Here is a 19549-nt window from a genome sequence, read left to right as displayed (position 1 = left end):
GAAGAGTTTGAAAATAATTAGAGAGTGCTAAATAAATCGCATCGCGGTTTCTTCAGGATTGGAATGTTTCGAATCGTCGAGTCCGGATAATTGGTTCATCCTGATCGACGGCGTAACGATCGAAAAAAGAAACTAGAGGGCGGAGATTCACGAAGAAAAGGATGGACTCGAAAAGGGGAATCGTTGGTCGTATAATTCGACCCAGTAGCGAAACAGTGATGAACGAGGTTTCGTCGTTTTCGTTCAAGTGTTCGGAATAGCAGAACGATTCAAAGAAGAAAAGTATACGAAACGTGAATAAAGGAAGAAGAGTCGTATAGAGGAACGTATCACATACATGGGTACCAATTGGATCATCGCATTGACGATCGCCTGGCTAACGTGTCCGGTGAATGGGAAAATGACTTGTCGTGAAGTACAACTGGCTCGTGACTGCGAAGCTCTTTGTAAAGAAAATCATTACGGTAGCAGTACCTGTGAATTGAGAGTAGCTCTCCTTTTACCAGCTGATCCAAGCTTTGATATAGCATTGCCGAAAGTTCTTCCAGTTCTCGGTAAGTTTTCCTCGGATCGTCATTATATTTCTTACGTTCATAGTAATACTAGCAACAATACTCTTTGTCTCGAGAGTTGTCATTGATTCAATTTATAGATTTGGCCGTCTATAAAGCCAAAAAGGGAGGTCTTTTACCTTCTTGGTTGAAATTAAAGTTTCTTTCGCAAGACGATCATTGCGACGCGACGTACGCCCAAATTGGCGCGATCGATAGCTTCTCGAATTGTGTACATTTGTTCCTCGGCCCTGCTTGCGATTATTGCGTAGGTAAGTATCGTATACTATCGCGGATCTATCAACAGTTTCATATGTTCAAAAGGAAGTACGATTTTTTTAATTCAGCGGCCGTTGGCAGAGTGGTAAAATTCTTCGGTGCGCCGTTAATTACTACCGGTGGATTCACCTTCGATTTTACGCAAAAGAAAACAGAATGCAAAGACGAATACTTTATGACGACCCGAGTTGGAAATTTGGCCTTCAGGGATCTCGCCAATTTCTTCATCGCTTTGATGAATCGGTAAATGGAAGAAGAATCAGCTAGAAAATCAGCTGGAGAGAATGAATTTGAAACCGATTCACAAACTTTTGCGTTAGCTTCAGCTTCGATAATTTGTAACGTTACCGCAGATACGAGTGGCGGAAAGTGCATCTGGTCTACGCGACTAACGGGCAGAGTCAGCTCGCCGGCAGACACACTTGTCAGCTAATGATGAAGTCCATGGTAGAGTTTATCAAGAAGCAGCCAAACTTTACGTTCGGCACGTTCGATGTCGAAACCACCGTCCCTAAAGATTATCCGGAGGCGTTGCAAAATCACGTGGGCAATTGGTACGGTGGTAAGTTAGTCGAGCATTTTCTCTCTTTTTACCGACTTGACGAGAATCTTTGACCATAACCTCTCCGAGAGTAACCGTCGCTGTTAAGTACCAACATATATATCGAAACATACATCATCTTTTGACACGCTTCGCGTATCATCGGTCAATATTGTAAACGTTTATGCAAATGCGTTTCCGCGAATGATCATTGGAGTACCAATACGAGAAATATCTCTGTCGAAATTTCAACGTTCCTTCTGATCTTTCCGATGCATGTGAATAAACACGATACGACGATTTTAGACGAAATCGTACGAGAAACAGATGCAAAGACGAGAAAAGACGCATATCACATTTCCGTGTATATATATACCTACACAGTAAGTGAGATAAAAACATAATTGAACCGCGCACTTTTTATCTTGATGCTTCGACTTTGAGTACACTTTTTATCATGGTAGCTGAACGGGGCTGTTACATCGACGAATCAACATCGTTAAAAGGGAACGATTTTAGCGGATATATCTTGCATAACAATGAGTCATGATAATTTAACGCTTTTGTACTTTGCATATCAATGCAAATGATATGTAAATTTTTACCGACACATCTTGTCATTATTGTTCTATTCATTTGTTCGGTCATTGTCGCGATTTCATTTCTCATCATTTTCATATTTTCTTCGTGTTCAATCAAGAAAATGAGGGAAATAGAATTACGATCATCGATCTCATTGTTCGTATCAATAATTAAAGTTGATGTTATCACATTGTTTCCTATGCGTGTTATCACGACCTTATCATCAGTGAGACATAGCATTTCTATTATTGCTCTGTTACGGTACGATATGAGATGGACGCGTCACAACATCTATATTTAAACGTTTTCTTAACAAATAACGTAAAAAAAAACATACACGCGATTGATATCCATTTAAAGTGTTACAAGGCTTCATCGATCGATCTTTCTTATCCTAGTCAATGTTCTCTTTTCACCGTTTACCAGTTAATCATGATATACGAGTTTCTAAATTTCATATTTAAACGATAACTCGCCCTAATAATCTTGTTACTTCTGTCGATAAGGGACATACCTTTCGTCGATAATGCAAATCATTTTTCTTTCGTCGATAAGTTGTATTCATTCTTATTTATTGAAATCAAAATAGAAGAACAGGTTGCAAAAAAGAATAGATTTTTCAGCGATTATGATAATAACGGTACAATTATAAAATAAAATTTTGAAAAATATGAAGCATTAATATCATATGAAAGAATGAGAGAACGAATGGGACGCATGCGTTCTTGACCTTCTCCTACCTATCTTCGATGGAATCGGCGCAGCAAGGTGTAGCGCGGACTTCTATCCTTGGTGCGTGGTTTCCACCAGAGGGGTGAAGCGGAAAATGAGAGAAGGACAGAAAGGGAGAATCGTGAAAGAGAAAAAGAAACAGAACGATCGTTCAGCATCGGTGGAGGCGCGATTCAGAGTAAAGCGGGAGGGCTTTGGAGATTAGCTCAGTTTCATCGTGGGTCCAAGCTCGCTCGTTTCGTCTGCAAATTTTCTTTCTCTTCGAAAGAAATCACACTGTGCGTTTTTAATTGTAATATCGATGCGTGACACGTATTCGGCAAAAAAAGAAAGAAAAATCAGAAGAGATCGTGTATATGCGTGTACACGCGTGTTGTGCGTTTGCCCGTGTGAAAGAAAGAAGAAAGAAGCGCAAATTTCGATTCTTTAATCGGATACAATTTTCATTAAAATTCGTTTAACCAACATGGCCAAAGGTTCGCGCGCAAACTTTTCTATTATACGGTCGTATTTCTCATGCGCGCGCAATCATCGCACTACGCATAGTAAAGTGTACCATCGTATAGATAGATTTCGATTCGCAATTATATATCGATTATCATCGATTAATTGATTTTCGATAGTAACGGTAGAAAATCGTTGTAGCTATCGATACTTTTGTCGCGACATAAGGATTTTAAACGGTTAATAAGAAGCGAATATGGAATGTTTGAGTCAGAAAAAAATAAACATGGACGAAAATGAGTTTCAAAGAGACAGCGTTCGTCGAGGAATGATTGGACACGAACGAAAGTAATCGGATTCGAATGTCGTCCGTGAGCAATCGATCAAAGCGGAAACGAGATGCAAAAGCGCGGAAGCGATTTATCGGTGCAGTTGATTTTGTTTCTGACGGCGATGTTTGCTAGTGCCAGTGTAAATAATATCGTAATCGAACAACGGGCGAACGAGTGTATCGAAACACGATTACCATTCAAAACAGAGGTGAAACTGGCAGTGATAGCGCCGGCCGATTTTCATCACGAACAAAGCTTGCCGCGGATACTGCCAGCTGTTCTACTCGCGGTTAAGGCAGTTAGCTCTGCGAGAGGACTTCTACCAGGGTGGAATATCACGGTTGATCATCGAAATTCGCAATGCTCCAGCACGTACGGCCCATTAGCCGCGTTCGAGTTCTACATCAACCGGACCGCAGGTCATTCGTCCTTTAATATTTCTTTTTTTTTTCGTTTTCTCGATTTTTCTCGATATCGACCAATTCGATAAATTCAATTTTCGATAAATTTTTTCAATAAAAATTTCTAAATAATAAATAATTACCGACCGATTCCCTTATCGCTAATTCTATAATTAGAATTGTTTACGAGTGTTTTCTTCTTCGTCATTTCGTTTTTGTTTTATCGCGGAAAGTTGTTATCGAATTACATCAAAAGATTCACGGTTACGATTCGAGGTTGACTCGATTCAAACCGATCGAGATCGATCTTATGGATTTTTCAGTTTTGTTATTTTAATTTGTCATTTAAGATAAAAAATTATAACGGAATAAACGGTTTCAATGATGTGCTTAGATTCATTAGCAAATCGTAGAATTAAAAATCATCAGACTGATATCACGTTCTTTGTGTTCGTCCATTTTTCATCGATTATTGGACCGCGTCTCTCGTCTGATGCTCGCTTTTTCTTTTTCTTTTTTTCCTCTGCCACAGAGGAGATCGTTACATATCTCTTCAATTCCATTTAATTGCTTCTCTACTGGTACAAGATCATTGTCTCTGTTCCCTCTTTCTTTTTTTTTTTTTTTTGGTCCACCGCCAATTAACTGAATCGTCGTCTTTTTTCGCGATAACCATCGAGGCTGAATCGTTCTCTCGGTTAAACGAATATTAACGGTGTCTTTTTCTTTTATCCAACTATTCTTCATATCGCGCGACGATCGTGTTAAGCTGTGTTTACGTGACGAGAAGCAGTAAAGCGGTCTCGATTGAACACGCGGGAATCATCAGCGGTGACCGTTTTTCTTTTCACACACGACACACGTGTACGTATGCACGAATATATTCAACTCCATCTTTTCAAACGCGCTAATTGAAATTTCTATATTCGACGTAAATTCTCGATCATCGTATCGATCGAATGAAAAGATCTTTACGAGGAATTATTCTTTTTTCTTCTTAACGCTAATCGCATCAAGGGTCGCATTCTCTCATCGCATAAATTTTTCAACACGATAATTTATTTCATGATTCTTCGCGCGTATTGTATCGTATCTTTTCTCCCAGTTTTCTTTCCAACATTTTTTTAATCCAACTGAATGTAATGTGCGTGCTTCGACTTATAATTTCTGCAATTTCTCCCGTTTCGTTTTTTTTTATTCGATTCTCACGTATTTTTCGTTGGCGCATAATAATGTTAATAATATAGAAACAATAACAATATTGTGACAATATTGTATCAATAATAATTATTCGTCTTCGATACTTCGATATCCGAACCCACCCGATTTCTTCCGAACTCATCCGATTAGTTACGAGTTCATCCGATTTTTTTCAAAGTTGGCCCGATTCTTCCCGAACTCGCCCGATTCCTCCCGAACTCAGCCGAAGTATCGAAATACATCCCTTATGAACCTCGATCCATAGTAACTAGATTGGGAACAGTAAGAAGAGTTTTAAACGCGGTTTGAACGAAAATTTTATAATTTGTTCAGATGCTTTCTTCGGCCCTGTATGCGACTACGTGATAGCACCTGTGGCCCGATACGCCGGCGTATGGGGTATCCCCGTGTTGACCGCAGGTGCTCAGGCCGAAGCGTTCCGTTACAAGAGCGAGCATTATCCAACGTTGACCAGAATGATGGGTTCTCATCGGCTGGTAGGCGAGGCGCTCAGACATATCTTGGTGCGATTCGGATGGAAAATCGCCGGTCTGCTTTATCACAATCACGCGATGGCCAGCAGCCGTGGCAATTCGGAATGCCACTTTACTTTGGGCGCTGTTTTCACGGCCCTCGGTCAAACGTCGGTTCACAAAAGTTTCAACCAGGAAATGACCACTGTCGAAGATTATCGAGATTTGCTCGCTTTTCTCGCGAAATCCGCCAGAAGTAAGTTCAGATCAGATAAGTTTAGATTTTTCCCCTCCCTCGATTTATTCCCAAAGGATTCGTTAAACGCGAATATCGCTTGGGAACATTTGTATCGCGCATAGAGATAGCCTTATTCTCCTTCAGTTTAACTGTTCCAAAAAAAAAAAAAAAAGAATCGATTCTTTCGATAGAGATAAAATTGTCGAAATTTTAACATCATGGCCAGAATTTAACGAATTTTTAACCATTTTACGAGCATATCTTTTTATCCGATGCGGGGAAGTAACGGCGCGACGGTTAAAATTGGCAGAGAGTCTCGTCTCGCGGAATAAACGGGAACGCAGATAGAAAGATAAACAGGTTTTTTTTTTCTTTTTCCTTCGTTTCAGTCGTGGTGATGTGTGCCAATTCGACGACCATCAGAGAGATCCTTTTGGCCGCGGAACAGCTTGGAATGGTCGATTCCGGGGAATACGTGTTCTTTTCCATAGAACTCTCGTCCAGGTAACAACTCGTGAACCAACCAACAGTCTCCCCTCCCTCTCGATTCTCGAGCCATTAAATTTCGACCGCAAACCGCACCGCTCGAGTTCACATGCGCGTTGTTAAACCATCGATTGTTAAACCCTCTCGAAAAAATTACACAACGTATAATTTCGTGTCGAAATTAAATTACAAACGAAGTTCAAAATGTCACGTGAATATCTGATTGTTTCAGCGATAACAACTCGAAGGAGCCATGGAGGGTGGAGGGCGACACGGAGGAAAGGAACGAAAAGGCGCGGAAAGCTTATCAGGCGTTGTTAACGGTCACCGCCCGAACCCCCGACAATATCGAGTATTTGAATTTTTCGCGAGAGGTGAAGGCGCTCGCGCAAAACAGATACAACTTCACTTTCGGCACCAACTCGGTCTCCACTTTCGTCACCGCGTTCTACGACGCGGTCATACTTTACGCCCTTGCGCTTAACGAGAGCTTGCCCAAACATCCCGGCAGAGTGAACCTGGACGGCGGTGATCTCACACGGAAAATGTGGGGCAGAAGTTTCAAAGGTGTGCTGCGACCATCTTCTTTCAATCTCCTTTCGCGACTACAACATGTTGTACGACGAGCAATTAGACGTATCCTTCTCTGGAAACGTAGCATAGATATTTTGTTTCTTTTTCCAATAAACATCTGTCGAAAAGCATCGAAGAGTTGCCGCTGACCATCTTTCTTCCCGAGCGCGGTGCGCATTTTTGGTTGTTCAAGAAAAATAAGATTTTAACTCGTATTTATATTTAAGAAGGTTACCAATCGAGTAACAAGAGAATGTAATTATATCGTACGTATATTTACATCAGTAAAGATGTAAGATGGCGATTATTAAAAGAAATTTAATGGAATAATCGCAGAATTTGAAATTTAAGAAGAATAGAAACAGAAAAGAGGGACAAGTATGATCTGTTATCACTCTGTAAACTTTTAAATCTAAAATTATACCGTAACACAGTGTTGTTACGAATTTCCACCGATAATATACAGAGCTTAGTTGAAGTTGGACAGGCCAATTAGAGGCTTATACTCAAACCGGAATACTTAAGATCGACTTTGGAAAGTCTTCCAACGGTTAAAACGGACGGGAAGAAGTAGAAGTAGATGCATTGAGAGCAATTGATTCGGATGATTAATAAGAAGCGATATATATATACCTCAACTAAATTAACTTATTCTAAAATATAGAAAATAAAAGTATCAAAACTACTTTGGTTTACGTTCTAGCTTTCCAACACTAACACTTGGGCCCAGAAAATTTCAACTGAACCACGCTGGGCCCAAACGAACGTGTTAAATTCTCGTAATCATTCCATCCATCATCGAGCCGCAGGCTATCGATTGTTTTGATTATAGGTATAACTGGAGACGTGAACATCGACGAGAACGGGGATCGAATAGCGGATTACTCCCTTCTCGACATGAATCCAGAAACGTCCAAGTTCGAGGTAAAATAAATAGATAAATAAATATCGGAGGTTCCTGTTAATTGCATATTTCTGTGTATAGATCGTGGCCAATTACTACGGTGCCAATAAGACGTTGCAATACGTTGCTGGGAAACGGATTCATTGGTCGGGTGGCAGATCAAAACCGCCACCTGATACGCCCACTTGCGGTTTCGACGGCTCCCTGTGCCCTGATAATAGTAAGTCCTTTCGACAATCTACTATGTATAAAGGTGGATCATATTCATCACGCTTCTTCTTTTACTCCAGCTCTTCCAGGATACGCGATTCTGTCGATGGTGTTGAGCTCTATCGTCGTCTTCCTCTTCGTTGGCTCGGTGTTCATATACAGGTAAGGCGTAGCAGTAGATTAATCGATCGAGCTTGCCTATTTCTGAATCAAGAAACAGGAATTGGCCTCGTTTCTTCTCTTCCTCGCCTTTTCTCCCCGCCCTTAATCCTATTAATTTCGAGATGTGGATACAGTGAGAATCGAAGAGACGGTTGAGCTTTCGTTATGGCATCGAAACGATTGCGAATCCTTCCTTCTTAAATTCTTTATCACACGCGAGAAGCGCGTGAAAAAAAGTTATTCTCCTTTCTTTCCTTATTTTCAGGCACTTTAAGCTCGAGGCGGAAATAGCTTCTATGACGTGGAAGGTGCACTGGAACGATATTATCTTCGTGCCGAACGCGAAAACCCGGGGCTCCATGTTTTCGTTGATCGCGAACAAGATGCGCGGTAGCCAACTGGTGAATGAGAAATATTACCTCCACTTTGTGATAAAACGGCCGTTTTATGAATATGAAATTTTTCGTTTAAAAAGAAAAATGCTCTCAGCGCTTGGAGTGCTCCGTAATGAGTGCTCCTTATCAATTATTTATCAACTCTTTCGAAGCTGTTTCTTTTTCTTTTCAAATAAGTGAGAACGTAATTTTAAAAAATCTGCTCGAAATTATGAAGCTTCGTTTGAAAATAGAAGAGAAAAAAAATGGGAAAACGAGTATAGCGTATACGCTTTTACGCGTGGAAAATTTTATATCGAATTTTTGGAAGGATTTTAGAAAGAAAATACGAAAATATATATTGTAAATAGTGTAAAGAGAAGCGGATAAAATGCTTGGTCGAAAGTTTCTTTTATATAGCCGTTTGGATCGCGTAAATAAGATCGCGTATGAGAGAATATTTTACGATATTCTTCTTACGATATTCTTTACGCGATGGAGAGAAGGCGTTTTAAATCCAATTCGTAGCGTCAATCAAAACGAAACGTCATTTTCTTTCAGACCATATACTCGGACGAAAATATCAGTGTGCCAGGTGAAGTAGACAGAAACGTCTACATTCCAACCGGAATTTACAAGGTTCGACCTTACTGATGGTAAAACGACGTGTCTTAAATTCTCTAAATACTTTATTGCGCGTATCATTCCTTCCTTTCTTCTCTTCTCTCTTTTTGCCTTCCATTATTAATCTTTTTCACTCGCGGATCGAATAATTAGCGAAAAGTAATTAACGTTTCACATAATGCATAATACGTAATACGATTCGCCGCAGAACTCTACAGTGGCCATAAAACTTATACCGAGGAAAAAGGTGGAGATCTCGCGGCCTTTGTTGCTGGAATTGAAAAGGGTGAGTTTTTCTAAATTTCCCCCCCCCCCCTTTTTTTCTTTTTTAAACGTCCCATCAAACGGGAGGAGGAACTTTCAAAAGTTTTTCAAGAAATTTTTATCGAGACGATAATCGGGTAGTAAGTTGCGCCCAATCTCAAACTTAATTCTCGATCTTACTTCTTTTTGCGCGCACAGATGAAGGATCTTCAACACGATCACCTGGTACGATTTTACGGCGCGTGCATCGAACCACCGTACTGTTGCCTTTTGACCGAATATTGCCCGAAAGGATCTCTCCAGGTTGGTCCATAAATTTTCATTACACGCGTCCCGCTTAAATCGCCCGCTCTAATTTCCTTTTCGCAACTTGTGAAACTCGTATATGCTGAAATACGCTTGTAACGAGGGGTTGCACACGAAGAAGGGAATGTAACAAAGCTGTTGATACGAAAGTTAGCCGATAAAAGCAGCTGGCCGTTAATACACGTACACGCACATGTACACCCATCTCACGATCCGCGGTGAGATAGGTGTGTGTGCGTGCGCGCGTGTGTGTGTGTGTGAGTGAGTGAGTGAGTGAGTGAGTGAGTGAGTGAGTGAGTGAGTGTGTGTGTGTGTGTGTGTGTGTGTGTGTGAGAGAGAGAGAGAGAGAGAGAGAGAGAGAGAGAGAGAGAGAGAGAGAGAGAGAGAGAGAGAGAGAGAGATGGAAATGGGATTAACTTTGGCCGAGGTCGATGTGTGGCCCCCGCGTCCGCGGCATGCATTCGTTATCGAGCTCGATTAAAAATTTAATCGAATTCCCGAGATTAAAGTTTTTTCCGCTCCTTCCCTCTTCTAATATCCATCCGAGTCTCTCCACTGATGAGAATGAATTTCAACCCGACTTTTAATGGCCGATATTTTCCTCCCCCTTGGAAAACAGGATATATTAGAAAACGAGCAGATCAAATTGGATCGAGTGTTCCGTGGATCGTTGATCCACGATATCGTGCGAGGGATGGTGTATCTTCACGCGTCCGAGGTGAAGAGCCACGGAAATCTGAAATCGTCCAACTGCGTGGTCGATTCACGCTTCGTCCTTAAGATCGCCGACTTTGGATTGCACGAGCTGAGGAGGCCTACTTACTGCGGGGCGGAAGTCGAAAAGAACAATTACGCGTTTTGGAAGGGTGAGCGAGTGTTTCGAGCCGAATTCATTTATTGGAATAAATCGAGGGGGAAAGGGATAAAGCAGGTGGGTGTAAAGAGAGTCGCGTTCAAAGGAACCGGGTCAAACTGATCGTGTCACAACCACACCTTTGTCTCTTTTTCGTTCCCTCTGTGCACACTGGCCGGTTGTTTAGCTGTATATATATATATATATATTTTTCAAGCAGATCTGTACACTATCGTGCAGGCGCGTGAATGTAGCAAGGGTCGCGACCTTAAAATATTCTTGTTTGAACAGGGCAGCTGTGGACGGCACCGGAATTATTGCGAGTGGAAAGGCGGCCACCCGAGGGCACTCAGAAGGGCGATGTGTACAGTTTCGCCATAATCGTTCACGAGATCGTGGTACGCCAGGGACCATTTTACTTGGGCGACGATTACAACTTTTCTCCCCAAGGTAAGTCTTCGCATATGTTTTTTATATATTCACATATGTTTTTCTAGTATATTCAATATATTCGAGTAATCTTGCGTACGTGCATACACGTATATTCCTTCTTCTTTACTTTTTCAACCGAATTAACTATGAAAAAGAAAAAAAAAAAAAAAAAAAAAAAAAAGAATCAACCGACCGATCGAGCGAACGATCGGTAAGGGAGTTTCTAAGAGCAGTAGTTTCGTATCGACCGCGATGCGACACGTCGCGACGACGCGATGGTGGTGGTCGGGTGGGTACAACGAGAGAAACGATAAAAACGAAACGAGACGGAGGACGGGCGGCTCGTAGGAGAAGGGAAAATGGCTGGTTGGAACGGAGTTATGACGCCTGGTCGGATCAATCGGTAACGAAGTTTACGAGCATTCGCAACCTCGGTTTTCGCGAACGCCAGGATCGATGAAAGGATGGAACGTGCCACAAGTAGGCTGGGAACGTTTCGAGACCGGGGTTGAAAGCTCAGTCGAAGCTTTCACGCGTCCTGGAACGTACCACGGCCTTCGCCACGCGCGTGCTTCCTCGTCGCTTCTCCGTTTTCCTCCTCCCTTTCTCCCGAATCCACGTTAACCACGTTCTCTCTCTTTCTCTTTCTCTCTCTTTCTCTCTCTCTCTCTATCTCTCTTTCTTTCTCACTCTCTTCCACCGTTTCGATCTTTGTTTTTCTCGTATATGGATACGAAGAGGAGGATCGTGTGTGACGACGACACGTGAAATTCGAGAGAGAGACACTAGAGAATATTCTGTGGTACGGCGAACCGTGGGGTCAGGACCTCGGTTAAGTCGGTCTGACCACCACCATGGTTTAATTAACCGTGTCAACCCTTCGAGGAAGGACGCGTGTGCGTGTGTCTATGTGTGTGTGTGTCTATGTGTGTGTGTGTGCGCGCGCGCGTGTGCCTTTCTGCGTGGCTGCGTGCCTCGATTGTTTGCGTGTCTGCTGCTGCTGCGTGGCTGCATGCCTGCGTCCGACTACGCGCTTGTGTTTACCAATCGCTCGACCGTTCCATTTACGCGGCCCGATTTTCCTTTTTGCTCGATATTCGACTCCTACACCCCCTTCTTGCCGCCCTTCCACAACACTCTCTTCCCCCTCGCGCCCTTGTTGTGACTTTCTCTCTCTCTCTCTCTCTCTCCCCCTCCCTCTCTTTCTCGTCTACTCATCTCTCTCCCCCTGTGCCCGCTTTTTCGAACCCAATTACCCTGATTTCGTATCCAGTGATCCGACGATTAATTGATTACTTCGTACGGAACGAAAACTATAAACGGAATATAACTCGGTGATGGCTGGGAATTATTCGTTTTCATTGGCGTGAAGCGAGAATTAGATTGTATCGAATATTTTTTTTTCTTTCTTTTGTAAAACGGTTACGATTAACGGTTACGAAGCGTTGAAACGATCGTTTTCTTTTGTACGTGGAATTCGTTACGCTATTTCCTCGGACACGAAAACGAGCGAAAACAATGGGTTGCGTAAAAGCGAGAAAGTAATATCGGTTTTATTTACTCGTTTATTACGGAACTATTCTATTCTTTTTACGCGATTTTGTTCAAAAAGGGATGGGAAATAGTCGTAAATAAAAAAAAAAAAGAAAAGAAAATCGTGTGTAATACGATAGAAATAATCGCCTTTTATATTCTCGATCATTAGAATTTAAACATCGAAGTAGAATTTAATCTTTACATTTTTTTTTTTTTCATGTTTCATATCACGATAAAGCGCGTGTACGGATAGCGAGAATGAAGAAGAAAATGTGAGGAGGGAATGTATGGCGAGAGAAAGAGAGAGAAAGAAGAAAGAAAGTGGAAAATTTTGAATGGATGATGGATAGAAACATGGTTTGGTGATCGGGATAGATAGAAAAAAAAAGGAGAGGAAATGGCGGAGAGAAGCAATACGTCGAGCACGAGTAGTTTAACTTTGCCCACGATGCCGGGCACCAGTCCCGACGGCGGGGCCAGTCCTCGAAGGGCGGTCAGTCCCTTACTCGAAGTCCGTAGGCCTCATTGCACCCTCAACTGCGAAACTTGCAACGCCTTCTTGGAGGATTTGTACAGGCACAGTAGGTTACTCTTCTTCTGCAAAGTCTTGTCGCAATTTTCTTCCATATACTTTCTTTCCAAATTACAAATTAATTCTCTCGAAATTTCGATTTCAACCAGAACGTTGAGAAGCATTAACGTTGAGAAAGTAATTAATTAAAAATAAAGTTTACTTTAAGTAATTGCTCGTTAAAATGCTCGAATAACATTTATTCTAGAAGCTATTATAATTGATCGTAGCTTTTCATATAACCTCAACCACTACACTTTATATTATTTTTATTTATTATTATGTTTTGAACAAACAAATTGTCGAAGTAACTTCAATTATTAAATTTTGCCCATCACTGATTTCAACAACAATCATCTAAACTCTAAGATTTGTCAAAAGTAATACTCACAGACATTGGAAATTAGGTTATTTTTAATTTCCACTCACTAGAGAATCACCATGTATATCTCGCAACCTTGTATACACACGTTTCTTCGAGCGAAGCATTTATCGTCGTTCGACCAGGCAAGACTCGTTTCACTGAACGGTAGTAGTAAGAGGAACGATCGAACCGACGCGCCATACAATACACGTTACACGTGTATCTTTCCTGATTAATCGTATAAATGTGATGTCGCGCGTAATGAAATAGAACAAAACTTTCTGTTAATATGCTTTCTTCGGAAGCTTTTCTCTCTCTCTCTCTCTCTCTCTCTCTCTCTCTCTCTCCCTCTCTTCCTCTTTGTTTGTTTCAGAAATAGTGGAAGGAGTGAAAAGAGGCGGTGGTTCTCCGTTGAGACCCGCGATCGACGATGCTGCGGTCGAGGAAGAGGTAAGCTCGCGCAATTTCAGAGCGTTTAACTGAGGCGATAAACTGAAACCTGATACGTCTTGCAGGTGGCTACCTTGATGAGGAAATGTTGGGCGCAAGACGCCGCAGACAGACCAGATTTTCCCGCGCTCAAGCAGACCATAAGGAAAATTAACAAGTGAGTTTCTTGTGTTATTGTTATTGTTATTGAACTGTCGATTTTATCATATATTTTATACGATTTCAGAGACTACGAGAGCAGCAACATTCTCGATAATCTGCTCTCTCGTATGGAGCAATATGCGACGAATTTAGAAACGTTGGTGGAGGAACGTACAGCGGATTATCTGGAGGAGAAACGCAAGTGCGAGGAACTTCTGTATCAATTGTTACCAAAGTAAATGAAGGGATAATCGTTATTCGTGATTTCTTCTTCAAGAAAGAATATTTTGTCGAGTAAAATTTTTTCTTTTAGATCTGTCGCATCCCAGTTGATAATTGGACAGAGCGTGATAGCCGAAACTTATGATCAAGTAACTATCTACTTTAGCGACATCGTAGGATTTACGAAACTCTCGGCCGAGAGTACACCACTTCAAGTAGTGGATTTATTGAACGATCTGTACACGTGTTTCGACTCTATCATAGAAAATTTTGATGTTTATAAAGTAATGTTGTTTTCAAACAAACATCACTCTTCACACGTGCAAATTAGTATATATAAATATTTTCACAATATTTTCCTTTCTAGGTGGAGACGATAGGCGACGCTTACATGGTGGTATCAGGATTACCGGTGAGGAATGGGACGAATCATGCCAGGGAAATCGCGAAGATGAGTTTAGCGTTAAGGGATACCGTGATGACGTTTAGAATACGTCACAGGCCAAATGAGCAATTAAAGCTTCGAATTGGAATGCATTCCGGTAAAGATGTCTCGACAATGTTTTTCTCTTTATATCTGTTACTTCTCCTTGCATCGCAAGGAAACAACGAATCGTGTAAACACGTATTTAAAAGACTAGTCGTGATTTCAGGGCCTTGCGTGGCTGGTGTCGTTGGTCTGAAGATGCCCAGGTACTGTTTATTCGGGGACACTGTGAACACCGCGTCCAGGATGGAAAGTAATGGAGAAGGTAATGCGATGTATGGTTTATCTTTTTTTTTTTTTCCAAGATCTTTTAAAAATATGTATTTTTTCCATTTGTAGCTCTAAAAATCCACGTCAGCCCGAAGACGAAAGAAATTTTAGATACGTTTGGGACGTTTGAACTCGTTTGTAGAGGCGAGGTTACTTTGAAGGTTTAAAATTTTATCATTTATCATCATCGACTCATCCAGTATCTATGCTTCCTATTTCAAAATTTTCAAAATGTTTTATTTACAGGGTAAAGGTACGATGACAACCTATTGGTTGATCGGTGAAAAACCACTGGGTAGCAGTGTTCAGGAAACGATCACCGTGTCGTCGGTGATGACAACAGTAACATCCATGACAACGACGAGCAATCAAGTGTCGATCGATCAACCACGATCGCACGAAGATCGTGCAAACGTGGCTACGTATCAAACAGTGCAATCGAAATCGGACGAGATTCAATCTAAACAGAATTGTCAAGAACAAAATCATCGAGCGGCGCAAAAGGGGGTTCAAGAGCAGCAAAGAATACAGTCGAGTCAGCAGAAAGGTCAAGAGCATCGACAACAGGTTGGTGGTCAAGGCGGAAGTCTGGAATTGCAGAATCGCAGCAAGGATAGAAGTGGTGGCGATGGTGGCCGCGGTGGTGGCAAGGAAGATGGTGGAGGCGGAGGTGGAGGTGGAAGAAATAGAGATTGGAACGACGGTAGCAAGGACGAGGGCAAGGTGGAGAGACAAGGTGGAGAGACATTTACCAAGGGAAACGGTTTAACGAGTCGTGTTCGCACGATAAGCAACGGTTCGTCCGCTTCACCGTCTCGTAATCATTCTCTCGGTTCGACATCGTCGATCAACGTTTCACAGGGGCGACGGCCCTATCAAGCTAGCGAAAGCGTGGCGAATCACACGGAAAGCGGTTCGAGCGCACCCCTCCTTGTACCCACGACACCCGCTTCGAGAGTTTAGTTCCTTTCTTTCGTTCTTTTATTCACACATTTACCTTGCGATCTTCCGTCGGATAAATCATCCTCGATATACGTGTATCATCATGTAGAGTAGCAGCTGATTAACTTTCGGATCGGTAATTATCCGATCGAAATTTGGGTCCACATGTTCGAAAGAATTTCTTTCGAAGTAAAAAAAAAAAAAAAATGAGCGTTACGGGAACACGATCGTTATTTATTGTATCGAAGGAAGGAGGGACCAACATGCACCTCGAAGGAGAAGGTAGATAATTCTGTCCTCGCGATAGATAAGTTCCTAGGGTCGAAAGTTTGTCTCTCTCTCCCTTCTTCTCATGCCATTCTTTCACTCTTCTTCTTTCTCTGTCTCTCTCTTTTTTTCTGCAAGTATTCGTCTCGTATTTCGACGGATAACGCCAATACTTTCCAAGGATCGATGCTTTTTAATAAAAAAAAAAGTTCATCGAAATTCGAGAAGAGAGACATGTAAAGTAAAATTTAGCGCGTGCAGGAATCGATTGAAAAATATGGAAGCGTGCAATACGAGAAAATTAATTTTAATTAAGCTACTGAAGAGCTTGGAAAGTCGGGAAAAATCGATCGAATATTTTGTCTTCCTCCTCGTTCCATTTACAGCTTATGTTGTTGAGCGCTATTCATTTTCGCGATTCGATCGAAAAGTGTTCTGTCGAGAAACGAAAGTTATCTGAAATAAATTTCAAAGATAACCAATCGAACAGAAATGTAAGAAAAAAGAAAAAAAATAGTAAATTTTTGCGCGTTCCCATGTTGATAAAAGATATGTACATACATACATATATATATATATACAAGATAATCATGTTAAAAGAGGCTAGCTAATTATCTTCTACAGTATTATTCATATACTGAGGAACGTATTTTAAACAAAATCCGTGATTTTAAAAATTCCGAAGAAAACCTTTGGAATTCGACATTAAGACATATTCGTCCATTGACAAGCATTTAAATTTCGTTTGTAATATTTTTTTATCGCGTCGAAGATAATCAGGCAACCTGTTTTAACTTGTGATACTCCGTACGTTTAGATTCTCACGCATGAGTTACACGTAACACATAAGCGTGCGCACATACATATATACTCACGCAAAGTTAAAGTTTTACATTATGTATATGTCGGTGTACAAAGAAAAAGAGAGGCTGGACCTCGTTCGAAAGTCACAATTGCGAAACACAATGGAAATTCAATCGAAGAATCTTCGAAATCTGCTTATTTGTTATGCGGAAAAACTAGTCGCGTAACGTAGTCGTGCATACGCGCCCGTTTCTTGTTTATATGCGCGTTCACGCTGTGAAAGAAATGAAAGTATACAAAACACATTAGCGCAACGTCAAGCAACGTCGAATTTCTCTCTATTCGTGTCAATCTCTTTTTTTGAACAGATGTAACAGTTGATATTCGAGGAAAATAAAGTTTCTTCGTTTCCACGATTCGTATCTCTTCCGCTGAAATCGATAGATAAAATCGAATCTTTAATTTTTTAACTTACTTTTAATTTATTTTTAAACGAGAATGATATAATTTTCGTTAATTTATATTTACTATTTTAAACGCAATCATTGGAAAAGAGATGTTCAAGCCTAGAACACAGCATTCTTGAGTATCCAATCGAGATAGAAATTGACCCGAGTGTATATTCCAGGAACTCCTCGATTTCCACATCCGATTCCCCAAGACACTATCCCGATGTTCACCCATCTACCGTTTTCAAGTTGGTGCAATAACGGCCCACCTGAATCACCCTATATGATATACGATGAGAAGAAAAAGAAAAAGAAAAAAAAAATAACCTCATCAGAGAAAAGAGAAAGACTCGCGTCTTTCGTGATCTTTTGTACCGACAATAAATATTTTTTTACTTGGCAAGAATCGCCTCCACCTTCGTAAGACCCGGCGCAAATAGCCGTGTTGGGAACTCGTTGGACGAAACTTTTCGTGCATCTGTCTCGTGGCCATACCGGTACACCGACCTCCATTAGAACCGTGCTCGCTGGTCCTCCGTAATATCGAGTGCCCCACCCCGTCACGATTGCGCTCTCGTTCTCGAACGATCGACCGACAGGTGGCAGGCACACCGGCCAGATGTAACTGTCGAAAATGGTCGGTCGGTGCATCGTGATCACGGCTATGTCGTTCTCGTACGTGGCCGTATCGAAATCAGGATGGATACGAATTTCAACGATGAAGAAGTCTAAAGCTCTCGTCTCCTCTGTCGACTGGAAATCGTATTCGCCGAGTCTCACTCTCACGTCTCGAGGTTTCAAACTTTTTTTTTTTGAAAGAAGAAAAGACAATTTCTAAATTTTAAATCGAGAAAGATTTATATCAAGTTTGTGGAATTTTTAATTTTACCCATCGACGCAATGAGCCGCGGTTAAAACGTGTCTATCCGTGATGAGGACGCCGCCGCAGTATTGAGACTTGTCCTCTCTGAGGAGAGCTACCATCCAGGGCCATTCTGTCGGATCGGCCGGCCTACCACCGGCTAATCTGCCCCGACTTTTCAACGTTGTCCCGCATCCTCTCGACACTTGCGGATTTCGAGACGAGCTCGACGCGCCCTCTTCTTCCGTCCAAACGATCCTGCCCTCGTTTCGTTTTTCCTTACTGTCCACTAAAATCAATTACATGTAAGTATACGTAAGTGAAATTAATCGAATTGTGTCCGCACGTACCCGCAATTAACGGAAGAACTTTGGCGAAACTTTGATCCTCCGTATCCTTTTTGTACATTCCGTTCCAACGATTCGAGCAACAAATGCCCATGTATCTGTATTTGAATTTAATTTAACGAGATTTAATTAAATTAACGAGGATGATGAGAAAAGTTTGGATCATAAGTTTGTTCAAACTTACGCTTTTCCTATCGTGCATGAGTGCATCACGGCGAGCGTGAAATTTGATTCGTACTCGTGATAAAAACATTGTCTCAAATAATCGCAGCGCCCTGCTTCGTTATTTAATCCGGTGCACAAATCATCCTTTCCTCGAACGAAATTTTCTGAAGTTATTAATATAAATGATACGAGATAGCGACCGGATGTTGGCAATAGATAGGAATATATCAGTAGGCATTGATTCTTGTTTGGGAGATACGATTATTTCGCTCAACAACGATGTAAAAAAAAAATGTTTAACGTAGATCTGTGTCGATTTGTTTGAAATGAAAAGTGGCACATTTGTCTTAAAATAACATTTTCGAGAAAGAAAAGTAGATTTCAGTTTTTCTACTATGGAATAGTAGGACATTTCGTCTTTGCTGTGAGAATTAATTTATTTCATCAATGCAATGAAAAAATGAAGAGTGTTATTTACGAACAATCGTTGCAAGAAAACGAATAAAATCACTTACCTGTTGCGTCTCTGTTTTCAGTGGAAGATGGAACGAACAATACGATGTAAAAAATAAAAAGATGTAATGTTGGTGATATTATTTCTCTTTTGATCTGCATCTTTGAACAAATTAAAATTAATCACAAGAAAGAACGATCGTGAATCACGGAACGAAGAAAATAGCGGAAACGAATCGTGAGCGCTCGTTTATAAGC

General features: G+C 41.2%; 2 protein-coding genes across 5 annotated transcripts; one reads left to right on the top strand and one right to left on the bottom strand.

Moving 5' to 3' along the window:
* The first annotated feature begins 251 nt into the window (after positions 1-251).
* LOC100868794 (atrial natriuretic peptide receptor 1) lies at positions 252-16548 on the top strand. Of its 2 annotated transcripts, XM_086902580.1 has the most exons (24): positions 314-554; positions 653-823; positions 899-1073; positions 1184-1392; positions 5396-5791; positions 6163-6277; positions 6492-6826; positions 7665-7756; positions 7818-7956; positions 8027-8108; positions 8374-8509; positions 9044-9121; positions 9315-9392; positions 9569-9673; positions 10296-10542; positions 10821-10979; positions 13806-13882; positions 13948-14039; positions 14109-14258; positions 14337-14529; positions 14613-14787; positions 14899-14997; positions 15072-15163; positions 15249-16548. In XM_086902580.1, exons 1-24 carry the CDS (start codon positions 338-340, stop codon positions 15963-15965), a joined length of 4329 nt encoding a protein of 1442 aa, XP_086758706.1. In that variant the 5' UTR covers positions 314-337; the 3' UTR covers positions 15966-16548. The 2 variants fall into 2 exon arrangements, with proteins under 2 accessions (XP_086758707.1, XP_086758706.1); XM_086902581.1 differs by lacking the exon at positions 5396-5791 and having other exon boundaries at positions 252-554.
* Positions 16549-16728: 180 nt separating this feature from the next.
* Positions 16729-19549, bottom strand: LOC100868912 (venom protease). 3 transcript variants are annotated; one of them, XM_086902582.1, is made up of 7 exons: positions 19354-19524; positions 18858-19002; positions 18677-18771; positions 18354-18615; positions 17861-18266; positions 17544-17743; positions 16729-17446 (listed from the first exon to the last, which is right to left on the bottom strand). In XM_086902582.1, the coding sequence occupies exons 1-6, from the start codon at positions 19451-19453 to the stop codon at positions 17582-17584; spliced, it is 1170 nt and encodes a 389-aa protein (XP_086758708.1). In that variant the 5' UTR covers positions 19454-19524; the 3' UTR covers positions 16729-17446; positions 17544-17581. The 3 variants fall into 3 exon arrangements, with proteins under 3 accessions (XP_086758708.1, XP_086758709.1, XP_003692136.3); XM_086902583.1 differs by having other exon boundaries at positions 16729-17471; positions 19354-19518; XM_003692088.3 differs by lacking the exon at positions 16729-17446 and having other exon boundaries at positions 17473-17743; positions 19354-19549.

Source organism: Apis florea, unplaced genomic scaffold (assembly GCF_048593485.1).
Source record: "Apis florea isolate Af1SG1 unplaced genomic scaffold, ASM4859348v1 contig_2272_pilon, whole genome shotgun sequence".
Classification (NCBI taxonomy): domain Eukaryota; kingdom Metazoa; phylum Arthropoda; class Insecta; order Hymenoptera; family Apidae; genus Apis; species Apis florea.
Note: the sequence above shows the minus strand (reverse complement) of the source record. Positions and strands in the feature narration are given on the sequence as shown.